Consider the following 20000-nt stretch of genomic DNA (forward strand, 5'->3'; position numbering starts at 1 on the left):
GGCAGTTTACTTCTTGATTACTGAAGGACAAGTGGATTTTGTGAGCTGAGCAGCAGCCAGTTTGCAAAGGCAGACTGTCCACAATGGAACTGGCAAGCCAGTGAGGAGTTTGTTACCTGGAGGGCTGCATTTCCTTGTGTCCCACAAAGGAGGGTGGCTCTTGGCTCAGCCTGTTCACATCCTGTTTGTCACATCATCTCTCACCTCTTAGGCAGTATGAAAAGCAACAGGGATTAGCATTCCGTGGGCAGCTTTTCCCAGGACAGCCTCTCTCCGTGCGGGGCTGCACACCCTCACCTGCACAGGGCTTTGCTGGGCACAGCATTCCCAAAGGAGACGGTCTCCTCTCTCCCGAGGCTGCTGGCAGGAGCGGGTGCTGTGCAGCCATCTGTGTGGGGGCACACACGGTGTCCTTGTCCTTCCTTTCCAGGGTGCCTGCTGCCCTGCTCGTGCCTGCTGGCTCCGGCCAGGCTGGAGAGCTGCTCTGCTGCCTGACACCTTTGTGTCACCCCCAGGCTGGGGGCTCCATGTCCTCCTGCAGCAGTAGCTTGCTGGGTGGCTTGGGACACTCACCCAGCTTGCCCTGGGTGTGAGGGGGTGAGGACAGCACCCAGCTGCTGCTGGGGGCTGTGTGAGCTGGCTGATGGTAACAGTGGGGTGCGATATCGCCAGCGTGCTGCTAGCGTTTGTTTCTCAGCATCATCTCAGATGCTTCCAGCAGTGTGGTGTGTGGTACTATGTGCTGTAGCCTGGTTACAGGCTGCTGTGCCCTGGCAGAACTCTTGCCTTTCTCATAATTTATTGCCCCTCACAATTTATAGCTCCTGCCATATGTGCTCCAGCACGTGGGGCACAGGTGGGGTGGAACGTCTGCCATCACCTGCTCCCACCAACATTCACCTCTGTAGGGAGGAAACCCTGTGCTTCAGAGGGCTGGGTGGGCCAGGATAGCTGCTCTTTTGAGGTACAATTCTGTTTAGCACACATGGCATAAAGCTATTGAGACCCAGTGTGTGTCCACATTTCTTTCAGATGACACCCCTCTGATGATTGCAACCCAGAGGAGATGAGCATGCCTTTTCTCACTTTGGCTGGTTTACAGGAAATTAGGGCTACAGAACTCACTGAAAGATTATAGGAAGGGGATTGTAGTATTCAGAGTCATTAAGCAATTTGATTTTACACAGCCGTACTCTCATGGCATACCTGCTTGGAGGGTCTGACCAGGTTTACTTGTGCACTTGGTGGATGAGTCAAATCCTCACTTCATCTCCTGGTTCTTGATTGTCAATGATTAGCCAACTTTTTGGACAAATCTTCTCTTTCTTTTAGGGTATCTTTTATATCCTACTGCTACTGCCTTCCTCTGAGGCCCTTGGACTGGCATGTGTGTCTTGCTGAAACTCCTGCGACTGTGCTGCTGTCAGTGCAGGGCGTTGTTCAGGAGCTGCCTGTGCTGTGTTCTCACATGTGTGGGGCCCTCTGGGGCTGGACAGCAGGAGTGAATCCTCCATTTGATGGAATGGCATCCCTCACTATCCAGAGAGGCCTCTCTGGTAGTTGTTCTGGTGCTTTCACGTACACACACTTCCAGTCACTTGTTCCAGAATTAATATTCCTGTTAAAAATTGTGCAGATTCATGTGGATATTAAATGTTCCTGTTTTTTCCTCACAGAGCTGCAGCAGCTCCAGCAGTGCTCGCTGGTGACACGGGGCAGGCCCAGGGGTTTGATCCTGTGTGGCTGCAGTGGTAGGACCTGCTGAGCTCCATCTTCACCAGCGGTTTGGCAGCGCTGCTGCAGCCAGAGGATGTAAAAGCAATGCGATTTTCCCCCCAACTAAAAGCTCTTACAGAGAAAGCAATAGCTTACACTGTCTCTGCTTGATCAGCTGATGTATAACTCCAGACTAATTGAGTAGCAGCCTTTCAGCTGGGTTGGAAAGCTTTTAAAAAACCAAAGGCCTTTGCATTGAAGTGAACTAAAGCTATTAGCCCCTAATTAAAACATGAGGTTTCATCTTTACCTTTCTAGACATCACAGAAATCTATGTATTTTTCAGGCTGTAAGCCAGAAATCAAACATTCATCATGTAATTGCAGTAAGTGTGGGCTAATACTTCTCATTAAGTGTGATTTATGAATTCCAGAATCGCCTACGAGGTAAATATATAAAATTATTCTGAAGTCTGCAGAAATGAAGGTATTCATTTCTTTGGATGACTGTTCAGAAGGAAGAATTTAATGTGAACATTACAGCTTTCAACATTCAGTACAGACACTGCATCTGGACACCTGTACCTTTGCAGTTCCCTCCAAGTCACTGCTCATCTTTCACCCGAGCTCACCCTTCAGCTGTCAGCAGGGAAAGCAGTGTGGCTTTGAGGCAAGCCCATTCTGCCGGGCCTTAGAAGATCTATCACCTTCTCTGGCTCTTCTGCTTGTTTGCTGGGTGACCTTGAGTAACTCCTCATCTAGATCCTGAATGCGCTTTTTGTTAAACACTTTGTAATCTATCAGTAGGAAATGGTGTGTTACAGAAATGTGATAGCTCTGTTCTATAGCTAACCAATCTCTGATCCTGCAGTCAGGACACGAGCATCAAAGAAGGAATGTAATAAATGTTAGTAGAGGTTCACAGCAATCAGGACAAAGAAGAAACTGCTAAGTTTTGAAATGTAGCAACTTTTTTTGTGGCAGGGGAGTGAAAGATTTACACTGATGTTTGACCTTAACTAATTAGACCCTGTACAGGAGTGTCTAACAGGATACAAATGTTCTGTATTCCTTATTTCCTGCTCAGCTTCAGTAGGCAGGAGTGATTTAGGGTGAAATTAAATCTGTCCTATGCTCTGACATGCTGCTTTGGAGTAGAGCACTCTCAGATTACTTTGTGCATGTAATCTGCAGACAGAATGAAGGGTTTGTTATTTCTGTATCAGTCAGTGAGACATGATGAATAATCTTTGTAATTTGGGTTCATTCTAAACACAAAAGCTTTGAAGGTCTTATTTTTACCTCGCCCTGCTGCAGCTCCCTGAGCAGCTCCTTGTGCTGAGATATTAAGGCAAAATAATTGGAGAATCAGAATCAGCTCCTGAACATTTACAGAGATCTGAGTGTTTGCAGTGGGGGAGCCAGTGGAGGTGTGTGTTTAGCCTCAACTACACCACCCCAGGTGCTGGCATTCCCTCATAGCTGGAGGAGATCTGCCTCTCCTTGCAAAATGGGTAAAGCCTGGCCTGGCTGTAGGTAAACTCATTCTTCTGATATTGGTATAGATTCCCAAAATTAGTTTTTGTTCTCACCCAGCTAACTGTCCAATGGATATTTCCTCTCCATTTCTGTCCTCTCTCTGGCAGACAATTCTGCTTGATACTAGTGGAAGTTTTCTGCAAGAAAGAAGCCCAGGGCAGCTCTGATTTTTGATTGCTATCTGCATTTACCCAAACCTCTGTAGCTCTACAAATCCTACTTTTTTGGGGCAAAAATGAGGGGGCCATCTCACTTTTCTACCTTGCTCTTCCAGGTAAATTTTAAACCCTACATAACTAGTTTTACAAAATCCTAAGTTAAAAAATTTACTCCCTTTTAGAGCAGTGAAGAAGACCTGAATGTAATATTCGAACTTGAGAGAGACAGGGTGCAAGAGCAAATGCTCTTGCAGGGGATAGAGCAAAATGGGTCCGAAAATAATAGATTGAAGCAGAATACTTGCTGAAGTATCAGTGGGAATCATCTGCCTGCTCTGTGCCTGTCTGTGAGCCACAGTTCATACAGCAGACTTTGACCAAACTGCAGTTTATTAATGGCTTATGCAGGAACAAAGTCAGTAATAAAAGGCTAACTAGGGTGGTGGTGAGGATGGCTCCTGGATATGATTTTGCTGGCTTCCATAAAAGGGGCTTGCATGCTTTTTCCCAGCCATTCTCTCCAGGAATCTGTGTATAAAAATATTTGTTCCATAACCACAGCGAGCAGCCTCCCATCGCCTGGCAGCAGCCTGCATACTTGAGGCTTTTTGCTGTCTGAAGTTTAACTCTGCAGGAGCCTGTGCTGACTCTGAGTCTAATCCTAATTTCAGACTTTCATGTCCTCAACCCGGCCCCGAGAGGCTGGGGCTGCTGACAATGGCAGCAGCACATCCCTGGTGAGTATGGGGTGAAGATCAGCCTTCACATTGTGCCACTAATGATAAGTACCAGCAAGGATAATAAGGAACACTCTTGTAGTGCTTTAAGTCTTCAAAGTGCTCTGCTCTTACTAACTAATTAGGCTGCCTTGTGACAAAGGTATGTATTTGTGTTGTGCCTAATGTAATTGTGCTGTATTGTTACGCAATAGACCAAGATTGGATGGTGTCTGCAGATAGCAATCAGGAAATCAATTAACCAACTATTGGCTGCTCACACCCCAGCAACCGAGCCAGCTTCAAAGCTGCCCCATGTCCTTTGGTTAGCCTTGGCTTGATTTTGGGAGCCTCGGATATTCATGGAAAGCTGCACATGCCAAGTGTTCAGCAGCAGCTCCATTTCCAGCTGCATCATCCCTCAACCCTGCCCAGAGGATGCAGTCCCAGTGCTCCTGAGTTAAACCCAGGCGCTGCTGGGCTTAGCCAAAGAGCTCAGCTCTGTGCTGCTGGTGCTGTGTCCCAAGTAGAGATCATCCTGGTGTGTACAGGTCACAAAGGTCACGCTGTGCAGTGCCACCACGGCGAGGAACAGAGGGGATGCTCTATCTGCAAGGTTTCAAAACCTTACTGGGCAGCACAGGCACCTTCCCACAGCACCCCAGTGCCTGCCAGCAGCTGTAAACATTGCCATGAGCCTGCAGTCCTGGGTGTTGGGAAGTGGCACATAACCCTGGCTACAGAGTGCTGACCTATTTTCTCTCAGGAAACAGCTTGAGGTCACTGGACAGATTTCTGACAGTACAAGGTCAGTGCTCAGCAGTGAGTCAGGAGGCAAGAAGGTTAGGACAGATGGGAAAGGAAACCAAGAGGTAAATGCAGTTAGGTCATTGAACAAATCCAGGTAGCAGCCACATCTTGAAGGGTCTGTGCAGCCTGCTTGGTCCACTCATATTTGTTCTTTTGGAGCCAAAGAGGGCATTGCAGAGCTGTGAAGGATACAGAGAAGAATAACACTGTATGGGAGGACACCTGTGTAAAGAGAGATGAGCTGGTTTAAGCTGTTCGACCTGGAAAAGGCATTAATGGGGGGGAGATTTTGGCACAGCTGTGACTGGCACAGAGGTGAATAGGAGGAACAATTCTGTGGTATAGAAGGCAGGGTGCACCCCCTGAACTGGCAGAGATCAGGGGAAGTTCTTGTACACACAGTGTGATGGGGAATTGTGGAGATAATTGCCACAGGATGCTCGAAGTGCCAAAACAAAAATGTGTTCAGAAAGGGATTAGGCAGATTGAGAGTGAGGACTGGTCACACGAGGCCAGGACCAACCACTGCCTCCACAGGTTTCTGACAAGAGACTGAAGCAGCAGAAGCTCTGTAGGTGCCTGTTAGGTGCTGTCCCTCATGGCTTTGGGATAGGAGAACTCTGGCTCTGGGTTGGTAAGACTGCTTTCATGTTCTCCCAATTCCTGCAGTGGTGTGCCAACACGTGCTACTGTGAGTAAAATACAGTGTATGAACTGCCAAAGCAATCGTGTTCTGAAAAAAGCATGGCATTTTTTGTGCTGTACAAAAGGGGTTTCCTGTGCTAAGGAAGACCTGCCCGTTTGCCTTTGTGTCTTTTATTCTGCTCAGGAGTGGAGCCTTCCTCTCTCACTGCCTTCCCATGTACAAACAAGTGATTAAGCAGAGGACCTGACCTCTCCTTGTCCATCAGCTGCAACCAGTTGCTTCATGATCTCAGAACTGCAATATCATCTTAAAAATTAAAGCAAATGCCTTTATTACTTGCACCACAGAAAAAATGTCTTCAAGCCACCAGAACCCAAAGCACTAGACCATATTTTTAAAGAAGGAAATATTTATTCACACCCTTTTAAAGTAGAAGCTGTATAAAGATATGGTCGTGCTATTGCTTTGTTTTGCACAATCTTTTTCTCCCTATATATATATATATTTATTTATATATATTAAAAAGCTATTTCTTTTCCTCTGTCTTGCTGTCATTCCTAAACCTGCAGCCAGGAGCTCTCCAGCTCACAGAGGTGCCTGTTGTGCAGGGCTGGTACAGCTGGGAGGGAGGCTCTGTTTGCTGCAGCCTCCTCCCAGTGTAGCTGGATGAGCTGGCCCCAGGAAAATCCAGCCTCCAGAGGCAAATTCTGGTGGAGAGAATGAGCAGGAGGAGAAAGTTCCAGTGCTTTGAGTGGGAGGCAGAGCTGTATGGGAGGTGATGAGCTTCCAGACAGCTGTCAAAACCACATCTGTTCTGGAGCAGCCTCTCAAAGTCTGTGTCCAGGGTGCTGCATTGCTTATGCTTGGACAATGACCAGCTCCTCTGCCAGCTTCCAGCACAGGACCCTTCCCCCGTTTCCCAAGGGGAGCAGCATTTCCAGTGCTGGGCTCCCCTGTTCTTCATGCACTGCCCAGATGGCTCTCCTGGAGGGTGAGGGTGCTGAAATGGGGGAAGCTCTGTGGAGCTCTAACTTGTAAGGGCTCAACCAACAAACACATCCTTTCAGATCCCTTCTTTGACACAGCCATGGCTGCACCAGCTGCATTCCAGATCCTGTTTTTACAGAGGTAACACACCTCTAACTGCTGCATTATAGGGAGCAGCAGCAGTACTGTTAAGTCCTGAAGTAGCCAAGTGTGACAGTCTCCATTTGTCATCCCCCCCAGACTAACAGCTCCTTGCCAGTAGATTTGGTAGAGCCTCTCATCATTAAAGCTGTTTCCTTGCAGACAGATGGCTGCAGCGTGTGACATCCTGAGTGCCTGTGGGACCCAGCACAGACTGAGGGGCTTGCTCAGCCCGTGGGGGTTGTATCTGCCTCCAGCCTGGTGCTGGTGAATGAAGAAATGCAGCTGCAGCCTCACACGCCACGGGACGGATGTGCCTGACACCAGACTGTCTGCTGAGGGCTGGGGGAAGCATCTGCCCTGCTTGAGCCCCAGCAGAAAGCTGTGCTGCAGAGGCCCCAGCAGAGCAGTGTCACTGCTCCCCTGGGCTCTACAGACATCTGTACCCAGCAGAGTGCCGGGGAGAGCAGCTGGATCCTGCTGAGGCAGTGAAGGGCAGCCTTTCCCCAGAGAGGAGACAGCCCTGCAGCAGCTGTGCAGGGGAAGGTGCTGCAGCCCCAGCCCTGCAGCAGCTGTGCAGGGGAAGGTGCTGCAGCCCCAGCCCCAGAGGACTGGCACTGGTGCCTTGGGAGCAGGGCTGGCTCACAGGGTGTGCAAAGCCCTACGCTACCTAGGAAAGACTTCTGGACTATGAACAGCACCTGGCTCTTAGAGGCTGCTCAAACAGGAAACAGCTGTGCTCAAGGACATTTTGGGGAGGATCTAGAGACTCACGTTAGTTTGCCTGGAGCTTGCTGCCGAGCACTCATCAGGTCAGAGGCTCTGACAGAAGCCAGGAAGCTGTGACCTGGGTGCTGGTGGCTCTGGTTTGTGGCTTGGTTCTGGCTCTCACCCTGCTATTGAAGCTGTTTGAGCCACCTGAGGATGACTGTGAGGGGCACTCTGGAAATCCTTTTTACATGAAGCCACTAAGACTCTGGTTTTACCTTATATGTAATTCTTACGGTAAAAAAACACATGCCTTTTTTTTTTTCTTGTTGCCGTTAGAGAGAAAGAGACCTGTCTGGCCTTGAGTTAATGCTTTTTCCTTCTCAAATCCATTTTTTCCATAGGTTGTCACCAAAACACATTGTGTTTATGATTTAAAAAAAGGAGAGGCTGCCCAAGGCTCAGCAATCCCTTTCTGCAGGGGGCAGTCTGGGCAGCAGGATTACAGCTAGCAGGATGGCTGCTGGCAGCAGGTGCTCTGCCCCAGCGTGTGTGCAACAGAAGGTGCTGCACAATACAGCTTTGCTAAAGTGAAACCTTTTATCTAGCTGCCCTCCTCCTTTTTCTCTCCCCTTCCTACACTAACAGCCTGGGGAGGTTGTGTAACTCGCTCTGGGCTGTGAGCCTCTCCATAAGAGGTTCACAGAAAACCTGCTCATTGCTCCTTTCATTTCCAGCCCTTACTGGAATTCAAGTGAAATGCCAGCTTTGGTGTTGCTCAGGATTCACCAGCACTTCACACCACCTCCCTGCCTGCCTCCTCTCCTCCACCTGTGGCACAGGACCGCAGCACTGGCTGCATTTGGAGGCTTTGTGAGCAAGGACACAGGCAGGAGAGGCTCCCTCCCACACACCTGCATGGCACTGGGGCTGCTCCTGCCTGTAACATTTAGCAGACCTGGCTGGGTATTGGCCCTGCAGTGCTTTATTTACACCCTGGTGTGCAGCCTGTGCTCCTCTCTGGGTGCCCTGGACACCATCTCCAGCACACAGGCCTTGGGAAAGGGTTTCTTACAGCTGTGTTGTGTCCACCATGGATGGGACAGCAGTGTAACATCTCCTTCCTGCCAGCACCATTCTTAAAGGTCCATGGCCTGGAGCAGAAAGAGTGAGAAACAGAAGCCTGTACTTCTCACTGGAGTTTTACACTTCACAGCTCAGGAGCAGCTGGGACCATGTGTACTCCTCAGCTCCTCCTCCTCCTCATCAAAAATCCAGGCTGAGGAACATGAGAAATGCCTTGCAGCAGTAGGGAGCTGGAAGAGGCTGCGAGCTGTGGCAGAGCCAGAAATCCAGCTTGGATAGAAACTGAGTGTTTGAGAAACTGGGAGTGAGACTCAGTTGGAGCAGCTGGCTCACTTCTCCCTCCTGAGCCCCTGTGAAAGCTGAGTCAGCATTCTGTGGGAGCTGTGAGTGTCTGAGAACTGGTGTGCACCTGGGAACTGGAGCATGCCTGAGCTGTGCCTTGGGACAGCACAACACACAGCTTTCCTTGAACCTTTTTGATTCTTTCTGTTTATTTGCAAAGCAAATCTCCCCCTTACCTTCTCTTAAGCTTTCTTGGCCGGCTGCTGCACCAGTGCCATCCTCTTCCTCCCCTCCTACCCAGCTCTGGAGAGCAGAGAGGATGGTGTGCAGTGGGGACACCTTCACCCTGCTGTGCCTTTTGGGCTGTGACACCTTCAGGCAGGGGTTGAGGAAGGAGCCCCTTCTGGCCAATGATCCCCACACTTCATGCGTGGGAGTCCTTCAGGAGGAGGCTGTGACCCCACACACCCTCCAGCCTGCAGATATTTCCCAAGGTGAGCATTGGAGCTGCTGATCTTCCTGGCCACATGGAGCTGCAAACTGGAATGAATCTCTGGTAAGGCCTTTATTTAGCTAAAACAGAAAGAGCACAAACCATCAGGAAATGCCCTATTAATGCACTGGAGATAGAATCAGGCTGGAAAACTCCAGGCTGGGCTGTAACAGCACACAGCCTGTGATTTAAAACCCATATGTTCAGCAGGCCAGAAGCCAGGAGCCCCAGGCTCTAATCCCAGTGCTGAGCTCTGCAACAGAACTTCAGGAAGTGGAGGAGAGGCTTTGTTTAAATTTCCCCAAGTTTTCCTGGGCAGGATCCTTTTACCATAGGCATTAGAAGTTGAAGAATTGCTTGGTTTCTTGGGGCTTCCAGTTGGTGGAAGGTGTGTGCATTTCCCCAAAAGCCATCAGCAGCATGCACCAAGAAAAAGGGCTGGGTTGCTTTTGGTGGTGTTTTTGTTTTTTCCTAATTTTTTTTCCCCTGCTGTGATTAAGAAAAGCTCTTGCTCATCAAGAAGGCATTCTTTAGAAGCATGTCTTTCCTCATTAGAGCATAAAAGCAGTTCATAGGTCTTTTGGGGCTGGCAATAGTAAGACCTTCAAACACAAAGTAAGCTGATCTCTAACAGAACTGAGGATTAGGTTCAAAACTGCAATACATTTCTGACTGGATGCAGATTCAGCAGCTGGGCTATTTTTGGCTTGTGAAGCATTCTAATGGCTGTTTATTTTTAAGGTCATTTTCTGTTTGCATAGCATGTACACCCTTCTGGTGGGTGGGAGGCATTGTAAAAACAATCACTGCTGTGCAGAGTTAGGAACTAAGACGGGAGAGGGATGGAAAAAACAGAACTCAGTGTACTTATTGCTTTAAAGCCCAAAAACATCTGCTTAGGTCATAAGGTTTGCTGGCCCACTCTGAGCTGTGTCCCCACCGGAAAAATACCGTTCCAATTAATACAGACTACTGCAGGGGATTGCTGAAGACTTGGGAAAAGTCTGTCAGACGACAACATGGTATAAATAGAAAGGAAGCATCAGATTCGATGCCCTTACCTTCAAGCAATAAATAGAAACCAGAGCAGTCTCCCCACAGCTGAGGAGTCACAACTTGTGCTGGGCTGGCCAGGCCTGCATCCCAGCTCTTGTTAAAACTTCTGTTCAATAATAACACTCTTTATTGCCCTGCTTTCCTGGCTCCTTCCTCTTGGCCATATCTTTATTCACACACAGTCAAGTGATACAAATTCACTGGAACAGTAGCAGTTTATAAAAGACAGTAAGAATAATTATCTTGAACTGAAATTAAGAGAAAAACAACAAAACATGGCCATCTGTCAAGCAATGCACTGATTGTTAACAGGTCATGGTAAGGAAATATTTTAGAACATTGGCAGTGTATTCCCAGCCATGTTGCTTTTCCAGACCACAAAATACACAATACAAAAATATACTAAAAGTAATAAGGGAGTTTGTAGAAATGTCTGCTGCAAAACTATTGCTGTTGTCTGATTTCCTCTATATTTACTCCCACGCTACATGATGATAGAATACTTGAATAAGCACAGTTTATTTCTATCTGAATTTGAACTTTAAAGTTGATCTCAAGTAAACTGTAAAGTCTTTGGCTCCCATCCTTGAAGTACAAAAAGGACCTTAACTTTGGACTTGTGAGACTGGTAAGGCAGGAGGTGAGCCCACAAAGTGAGAATCCAATGCCTTAGGCAGCTTCCCAGGAGGGAAGGGGAAGTTGAAATGCTGTACTTCACAGGATCTTAATTTGGGCCTTTTTCCTGGATTTTTAAAGACTTTTAACAAGTCTTCCCTGGTCTGTCCTTTTACCTGATAGGCTTGAGTTTTTCAAGTTTCTAGTATTCTGGTATAACTGCCTGTGTTTGAGATCTGGGCTCTGCACTTTAGTTGAGTGAACTGCAGTACCTCTCTCCCTCTATTTCACTGCTCAGTGTAATTCTCCCTGTCCCTTTCCCCTGTCCTTCCTCTTCCTGGCTCTGTGCCACTGGCATGGCCTCTTTCCATGTGAGAGAGCTGGATGCTCCAGTGCTTTGCTCACACTGAGCCTCACACAAGCTCCCTGCATTCAAAGTACCACTCTCTTAGTGTTTCCAACCTTGAGAGACGCAGGTGAAGACAGGGAAGCCGGTGCTGGCCTTACTGTGCAGGGATGAGCAGCTATTCCCTCAGGCTGGCACGCTTGCAGTGAGGATCTCAGAATGCTCATGGAAAGCAGCATCCAGAGTGGCCCTTGCTGTGACAGGAACACACCGTGAGCAGGCAGATGTGTTCAACTCCGGGATTTCTTGCTTCTTTTTCTCCCAAGAGCCAATGTCAAGACATTTCAAACAAGAAGTTCACATTGCTGAGTTTCAGCAGGGAGGAAGAATAAGGCACCGAAGGTGAGCTCATTTGGCCAAGACTGATCCACAGGGTGCTGCCCCAGTCCTCAGTGCTCTCCACTGAGCTGCCCTCTCTGTGCTCACATGGTATGAGATGTTCTCAGAGGGGTAACCTCATCTCTGCTCTGACACCACACACAGGGGCCAAGATCCACCTTCCTAGGCATGGCCTTCAGAGAAAGCTTCGAGAAGGACACGCATGGGAGGGCCTTCAGAGAAAACATTGAGAAGGACACACATTGGAGGCCAGGGGTTGTCTTCCCAGTGTCTGAACGGCACCAGCTCCCAGGGAGGTCAGCTGTGGAAAGACGACCAGGATACTTCTGAGGTATAGAACTCCGTGTCTGCTGGCCACTGCTCGGCTTTCTCGTCGTCAGACTTGTCGCTGTCATCGCCACTGGAGGGCTCGTAGCCCTGGATGGCGGAGCGGATCGGCTCCGTCTGCCTCCCATCCGCCTCTGCCTCCTTCTTCTTCTCCGCCAGCAGCTGCCTGTAGCACAGGTTGCAGACCCTCAGGGGCTTGGGGGACAGCCGGGGCATCAGGAACCTGTGCCTGGAGCAGTCTGCGCACACGACGAAGCCGCACTTGCGGCAGTGATGCCTGCGGGTGAGCGTGGAGAACTTGGTGTGCGTGCAGCGCATGCAGATGTCCGTCGCCTTGTCTGGGATCCAGGGAGCCGCGTGCTCCCTGCAGGGCTGCCGGCCCGTCTTCGTCAGCAGGTGCTTGATGCACTCCTCCAGATGGCTGATCCACTCCTTCCTCTCCGTCAGGGAGGCTGCGGAAACCACAAAGGACTTCTTGGAGGTTTTAATCATCCAGCGGTTCTTCATCTGCAAGGTGTCTGGCAGCGTCTCCAAAGTGACATCTTCAAGGGGGATGATGTGCTGGGAATTGTACTTCCTTTTGTTGATGATTATGCTGCCGTAGACGAGGATGTCGTTGAAAAGGAAAAATATGCGAGGCTTTGGTTTCTTGCGGCATTCTTTGGTTAAAATCCCTTCTCCCAGAAGGACCCTGCCTGGCAAGGCTAAGGGCTGTCCAGAAGCCCCAAAGCAGTTTTCCACAGCAGCAATGCGCTGGCTGTTGATCTCCGTGTTTGCAAGATGGTCCACCATCTCCAGCTCACTCTGAGGAGAGGAAAACAAAGAGGGAAGTGGTGAAACTGCAGGCATCTGCACCAGGGTGAAGGTGAGCAGCCAGTGTAGGCACGGGTGGGAAGCTCCTAATGCTACCTGAGGCTACAGGTAATCTCACGAGCACTCCCGCTGCTAAATAAAATCTTCAAACTTCATTTTGCAACAGCCCAGGCTATACTGGAATGGCTGAATTTGCAGCAATGGAAGCCCTTGAAGGCAGAGCCAGGTCTTCCTGGTTCTGCTTTTTTCCAGTCTACCTGTGCACCCTTGGAAAAGAAAGCTGCTTTCAGGTCTGAGCCTGATTTTATGTAGATCCATAGATCTGCATAGAGGGGTCTTGAGAGGAAACCTCCCATTTCTGACTGCACACCTGCTCTCTCAAGGATCGGTTACAGACACACACTCCCCACAGTTCCATTTTGGGCCAGAGCTGAGGCATGAACAAAAGAAAACTCTGTGATATCGCTTGTTCCTGCTGGTCTTCCATGGACGAGAAAAAGGGTAAAAAAAAGAAATTAAAAAAGCCCTCACAAGGTGAATAAACCCACACAAGCTAAGCCTTTCCTCCATTATCCCAGGACTGATGGTGTTTCCAATGCAGGACACATCATTCTGAAAACTGTGAGCTCTGCTGAAGGGGAAGTGGAATGCAGCACACTCATCTCTCCCACACCTCTGCACCCTCCTTCTCACACAATCTGGGGGTTTGATAGTGTGTTGTGTTTTTGGTCTAACAGGAAACCCAGGTAAAGGTAACTCTGAAATGAAAGCAGCTGCTTGCTCTTGGCAGTCTGCAGTAAGGAAGGTGCTCCCTGTAAATGGATTTTTTTGTTGCCCCTTGCAGGCTGGAGGGTGCTGCCCCAAGGCCAGCTGGCCATGGGAATGTGAGTCATTTCCTCCTGCAGCGAGGTAGCTCAGCCATCACGAGGCAGCTCGGAGACCACAGGGGCATGTGTTGTTACCCTGGTTGCTGCTAATGGCTCATCGAACCACTGATGCAGAGCTGGAGGGAAGGGATAGAGGAGGATGGCAATATGCCTGCTCCTGTGTGTGGGGGACATTCTACCCTTGGACATTCTACCCTTGCTCCTCACTGCCAATCACCCCTTTGCTGTGCTGAAGGGAAACCACAGAGCTGCTGCTGAAGGCTGCTGCACCCCGTGTACCTCTCACCTGGCACACGTGGCACACAGACCGGACAATTCCTCTGAGTTCTTTCCCTAGGGTGAAAAGGCACAAGGCCAATACACAGGTTTAGCCATGGGAGACCTAAATGAGGCAACCTACCCTGCAGGAAGAGCTTTCACTGAGAGGCTGAGTGCTCCTGAAGAGCTGCCTTCCCTAGGGTCCCCCTGGAGCTGGAGGGAAGGATGTGCATCCTCAGGGCCTCAAAGCACCGGAATGCACGGGATGGAGCTGGGCAGTGCTGGGCACATCCACTCACGTGGCTGGGCAGTTTACATTCACTGACTGCTCCAGCCTGGCTGCAGCAGCAGGGGCTGAAATCACACCCCAACCAACCTGCCATGGCGCAGACATGCAGCACCTGGGCAAAGCTGTCATCAGAGGGGAGGGACCCTCCATTCCCTCTGTGGATCCATCAGCCCGAGTGGGTCTGTGCATGGAGAGCCCTGCTGCTGCAATAGGCACCATGTGTAACACCCTCTCCCTCTTAAATACACAAATTAGGCTGAAGAACAAACTGGTAGGGCAAACTGTTGTCCACAACTGTGCACCAAACTCCCTGACGAGGGTTGCCCAGACTCTCACCTATCCTGGCATGTGGTCTCTCCACAAATCCCTGCATGAGGAGTTTCTGTGTGAAAGAGCAAGATGAGTACATAAATACAAAAGGGAAAACTCAAATTACAGCTTGGGATCCTTGGTGTGCAAAGACTGTGAATATACTGTAATAATATACTGTCAGCTTTTGGCACTAGCAACACCGAATGGGATAAACCAAAACAGTCCCACCACTTTCCTTTCCTCACGCTTCTGGGTCACAGAGCTCTTAGCCAAGCTCTTTTACTTTATGTAGTTTAGAGGCATGGCCCAACTTCTCAAGAACTGATGGTACTTGAATGACTATTTCTAGGGATCTCTGCACACCAGATTCCAGTGGAAATGAAAATATTTTGTCAGATATAAAGACCTTTCCTGCACAGAGCCAGGAAACCAAAACTCATTTTCAAAGAGGAGTGTAAGCTCTGCTGCTGTGAAAGCTTTAGCTGTTGCATTGACCTGGGTCCCTGCACAAGAAAGCTCTTGGACTTATTGCATGGAGCAAAGGAGAAGGGACTGGACACAATCCTGTAGTATGAAAAAAAAATGAAGGTGAGCTCTCATTACACATCAGACTTCCACCTGCAGGTATGTCCTTACTCCTTCACCCTCTAATTTGCTACCTAGTTAAAATACCATGAGTTAGCCTAAGAAAAGCCAACTCTGTCATGGGAAAATCTTCTCTGCTGAGACTAAAATTGTTGGCTGCTCTAGCCCAAGGTATTTCTTGAAGGAGTTTTCCTGGGATGCAAAAGCAGAATGTTTTCGTTCCATCTCTCTCCCCCCTCAGGCATAAGTGACTGGAGAACAACACATATAATAAAAAGAAAAAAAAATAAAAATAATAGGAGTGGGATTTACAGTGCCTACTTTTAGGCTTGGACAACTCACCCTATCCCTCTGTGTGCTCCCTGTTCAGGTGTGGGGGACAGAAACAGCCATCTGAGGGGCTGACCCATCACATCCCACCACAAGCCAGATCCATCCTGCCCCAAGTTCCACACAGCGCTCGGCCTGACTGGCCACATAAAACACAATTTCATGTTACTGCTGTGACTCACTGCAAATAATCCACAGTTTGGCTTTGGAACGTAAGCACTTTGGGAATCTGGTAAATAAAGATAGCTGCTGAGTGTTACTATGGTCTCCTTTCCTGGGAGATGAGAGCCTCTCCCTTTGGAACAAAGTGAGGATATGAAGGTTAATCTATTTTATTCATTTTGGTAAACGATTTTTTTTCCTGTTTGCTCAAGTTTGCTGTGTCAGGTCAGCTGGGTCACAGTGCTTATTACCAAGTGCTACATATGTCTGTGTACCACATGCAGCAGCAGCAGCTTACCCAGCTGAAGTTAGGGGGGCAAGATGTGTTTTTCTGGCATGCTGCTTTTCACAGAAATTTTTGGCATGGCAAATTCTGGGGTTGTTTTTTTCATCAAGATCTGCTGGTTCTGCATGTGATCAAATACTATGCAGTGAATATGACTATGACTGATGTTCAAAGGCAAAAAAAAAATACAGCTTGGCACTCCACTCCAGAAGTAAGCACGCCACAACACTTAACAATGAGCGCTTGTTCACTTGTGATTATAAACAGCCATGTTGATGCCTGCCAGGCACACCATTTCAACTTAAGCTCACGGGTCAGCAAGTCAGGGGTATGTTTTTCAAGTCTGTATGTATCTAAGGCTTAGGTGTACTGATGTAGCGAGCTGTTCTACCTGATCCTTCCGTTCCTGCCGTCAGGCAGAACTGACAGCCTCGGTAGCCATGCATACCTCATGCATACCACGCATGGGATGGTCCACGACACCGAGATCGGACTGCTGAGGGCTGCCAGCAGAAAATGCCCCGAGCCTCATCTCTCTGCAGCTTTCCCTGACTCCCTCTTTCTGCTTTGCTCTGAGAAATCTCTCCTGGAGTTAGGGCTGGCAAAAGCTCTTGCTCACCAAGGTCAGCAAGTAGGACGCAGCTGCCCGAGCAGGCATTTAGAGCAAGAACAAAGTTCCTCTCCTTTTCCTGCCCGAGGGCATTTCAGCTTGCTTCTCCCTCTCTCCCGGCATGCTGTAACTGCAGGGCTACGGAGGGCTCTGGCAATCTCCTTCCTGCCACGCTTATGAGCAACCCAATTCAGCACGTGTACATTTTGGGACCGGCTGTCACATCAGGCCCTTAAGAATGCCGCCAATGCCAGTGGGACACGGCCTGAGTTACCAAGCTTCTCGTCACTGCTGCTCCGCTCACGGCCAGAGGCAGGGGAAGGCCGGGCAGCGGCTCTTGGGGAGCTCCGACTGATGCTACCAAACGCAGCTGCTGGCAGCCTGAGCTCACTTGTGGCTCTTGCAAGTGCCAGCCCGGCTCAGAGGCGCCCGAACAGCAGAGGAAGGGAAGGAAGGGAGGGAGGAAGGGGGAAAACCACGAAATTCAAGGCAGAGCCTTACCCTGCACTCATCCGAGGCGCTCCGCCGCTCACCGGAGCCGTGACCAGCGGCAGGCACGGGCTGGCTGCTGAGGGGGGAACCACCGGGGGAAGCGACAATTCCCTGTCCGTCCCTGAGCCCGGCAGCTCACGGGGCTCTCTGGAACAGGCGCCCGGCCCGAGCGGGGTCCCGCAGCGAGAGCAGCGGCCGGGCTCCTGCTACACGGGCACAGTCGGTAACTTAGAGAGTCCCACTAAAAACCCCAACAACATCCGCCCCTCAAAAACCCCAACACACCCCGCCCCTTACAAACCCCAACACAGCCGGGGCTCAGCACACCCCGCCGGACCCCACCCCACCGCTCTGTCCCACGGCGGGCGGAGCGGAGCCTCCAGAGCGCTCCTGTCCCCCAGCTCCGGCCCGGAGGAGGAAAAGCCCGGCCCGTCCCCCCTGCCCAGCCCCGCTCCCCCGTACCTGCGGCCCCGGCAGCGCTCCCGCGGCCGCGCCGGGCGGCTCCGCTCCGCTCCGGGGCTGGGCCCGCTCGCTCCCCGCCCACCGACACCGCGGCCAATGGAGCCCGCGGGCCGGGCCGGGCTGGGCCGGGCCGGGATGGGCTGGGCTGGGCTGGGAGTGCCCCAAGGCCGGGCTGTGAGTGCCCCACGGCCGGGCTGTGAGTGCCCCACGGCTGGGTGTGAGTGCCCCACGGGTGTGTGAGTGCCCCACGGGTGTGTGAGTGCCCCACGGCTGGGCTGTGAGTGCCCCACGGCTGTGTGAGTGCCCTGCTGACAGCCCGCAGCCTCCTGCGCGCTCTCCGCTTGGCCCCGCAAGCAGAACTCGGTGTATTTAGTTTGCTCGCAGTTTTAGGGTTCAAGTTTCATCATCCGCTAATCGCAGTAAATTCCGTCAGGCAGAATGGTAGACGTGGGTGACGTTGTATGAAGATTGTTTCAGTGATAAAATACCCCCAGTGTTTTACAGTTAAGGAGAGGGATATAAATAGAGCTACACATCACACTGGTCCAAAACAGAAACCAGACCTCTTCCCAAGCTTTGGATCACATCTTCTAGCCACTTTTGTGATTACAATTACAGACATTCATGTAGAGAACAAGCTATTAACACCGAAATTGGCGTTGCAGGGAAATCTTTTGCATTCCTCTCTCCCACGCACTCATCCCCCCCGCCTGACAGTGCCAGGAGGGTGCTGGGGGTGCTGAGGCTGTGAGTCCCCCAGAGCTGCTGAAGGTGCTGCAGGGGAGCCGAGCTCTGGCCCTTGCCAGGTGCAGTCACACAACCCCAGGCCTGGGCTGATCTATAATTCAGGTGCTTGCTCACTTTCTGAAATGGCTTTTCTATTTTTAATGGGAAGTGATGGACCTGTCAAGGTATTAGAAATATTTTTTTTTCCAGGTTTTCATTTTCTTTGGTAATAATAATGTGGGCTGTGAGGCTCATGGTGCGCTTTAGAGCTAAAGTGCTTGGCAATCATGGGAGTTTCCACAAGACCTTACTTCTTTACACCTTCTGTTGGAGTCAGACGAGCAGATAAATGAGGTCATGGACTAAGTTCAGTGCAGTACGTGGCTGCCCAGCAGTGTATGAGGGAGGGTTGCAGAGAGGTACAGTACAGAGGTCACTGACAAACCCCTGAAAACCTGGGACAAAGCTCAGCACAGAGGGGAGGCTGCTGGGCTGATAATCCAGGTTATCACTGGGGCTTTAGTGTGGGGGTCTTTTCAGTCCTCCTGCCTTTTCTGTGGGACTGAGCAGTCTGTCGGTGGAAGGAGCGTGGTCTGCCTTTGCACACTGGTTCTCACAGCTGGGAGCTGGTTTGTGTTGAGCTGGAGTACCAGCTCAACATCCTGCCTGCCTTGGGAGCCCTGCCCAGCTTAGAAATTAACTCTCTACAGAATGCTGTTTTTTTGGGGTTTTTTTTTGGTTTTTTTTTAAAACAAGATCTAACTGTAAATATCTGTAAACTATAAATAGACAAAGCACTGAACTAAATATGCCAGAGTTTGTCTTAGCTGGCAGAGTAATTCAGATCTAACCAGCCACTGATTATTACTCTGAAACTGGTTTTTTTTCCTTCTTATTCTGATTATTCTGAATTATTCTGAATTTGCTCTCATGTTATCCTAATCATAGTCTTTATTACTGAGACATAATACTTTAGTTTATTTTACTTGTTGTTTCTCAGTATGCTCACCTGTCCAACACATCAGCCAAAGACAGCATTGGGTTGGCCAAACCACCTGGGATTTGAAGGTTTTTTCCTTTGTCCCTCTTCAGTCAGAGGTGGAGGAGTGCTCAGGCAACTGTTGCACAAGGCAAGGGGAGCCCCAAGATACATTTTGGGCTTACAGTCAGTATTAAGCAGTTGCAATTGAGAGCTGACTTTCTGTTGGTATTTTGTTTGTTTGTTTTGGAAGCTCTTGCACGCTTCTTTGAATTCCTTACTGAGGTACAAACTGGGAGTTTCACCAGTAACCATAAGAGTTATTTGATAGGCAGTCTGAGGAGCTCTGTTTTTCCTGGCTGGGAACCAGGTTGGGACCACTTGAAAAAGCTGCAGCCAAAATTACCAGCTTTTAATGCAACCAGAGCAAGGTGAAGAGACTTTATCTGATTGCCTCTGGCATTTTCTCCAAAGCCACTTGTTTCTCAGTAGCAGAAATATCTTGCCCAATTGGGATGCAATAATTTCAAAGCAAGTAAGGGAAACTGCAGCTGCTCAGCTGAGTCAGCCAAAGGTAAGCTCTGCAGGGGAGAAAATGTTTTTTTATTATCTTCTAGTGGCAAAATTACTACAACAGCCTGCAGGAAAAGATTAGATTATAATAGTAACAAAAACATCTGTTAAATTCTCAGCTCAGTGTATGTTTAGTGCATGTTTGAAAAAGAAGAAAAAACAACCCAGGCTTTTGATAAAATTCTTTTGAATAAAACTCAATATTTAGATTC

The 20000-nt window shown here is 49.6% G+C and overlaps 1 protein-coding gene across 2 annotated transcripts; it reads right to left on the minus strand.

The window, feature by feature from the left end:
• Positions 1–9338: 9338 nt before the first annotated feature.
• On the minus strand, positions 9339–17617 carry PLEKHF1 (pleckstrin homology and FYVE domain containing 1). Of its 2 annotated transcripts, XM_058846165.1 has the most exons (3): positions 17511–17617; positions 17058–17251; positions 9339–12828 (listed from the first exon to the last, which is right to left on the minus strand). In XM_058846165.1, exon 3 carries the CDS (start codon positions 12814–12816, stop codon positions 11995–11997), a length of 822 nt encoding a protein of 273 aa, XP_058702148.1. In that variant the 5' UTR covers positions 12817–12828; positions 17058–17251; positions 17511–17617; the 3' UTR covers positions 9339–11994. The 2 variants fall into 2 exon arrangements, with proteins under 2 accessions (XP_058702148.1, XP_058702149.1); XM_058846166.1 differs by lacking the exon at positions 17058–17251 and having other exon boundaries at positions 17511–17575.
• Between the last annotated feature and the right edge of the window lie 2383 nt (positions 17618–20000).

This window comes from Poecile atricapillus, chromosome 10 (assembly GCF_030490865.1).
Source record: "Poecile atricapillus isolate bPoeAtr1 chromosome 10, bPoeAtr1.hap1, whole genome shotgun sequence".
NCBI classification, from domain to species: Eukaryota; Metazoa; Chordata; class Aves; order Passeriformes; family Paridae; genus Poecile; species Poecile atricapillus.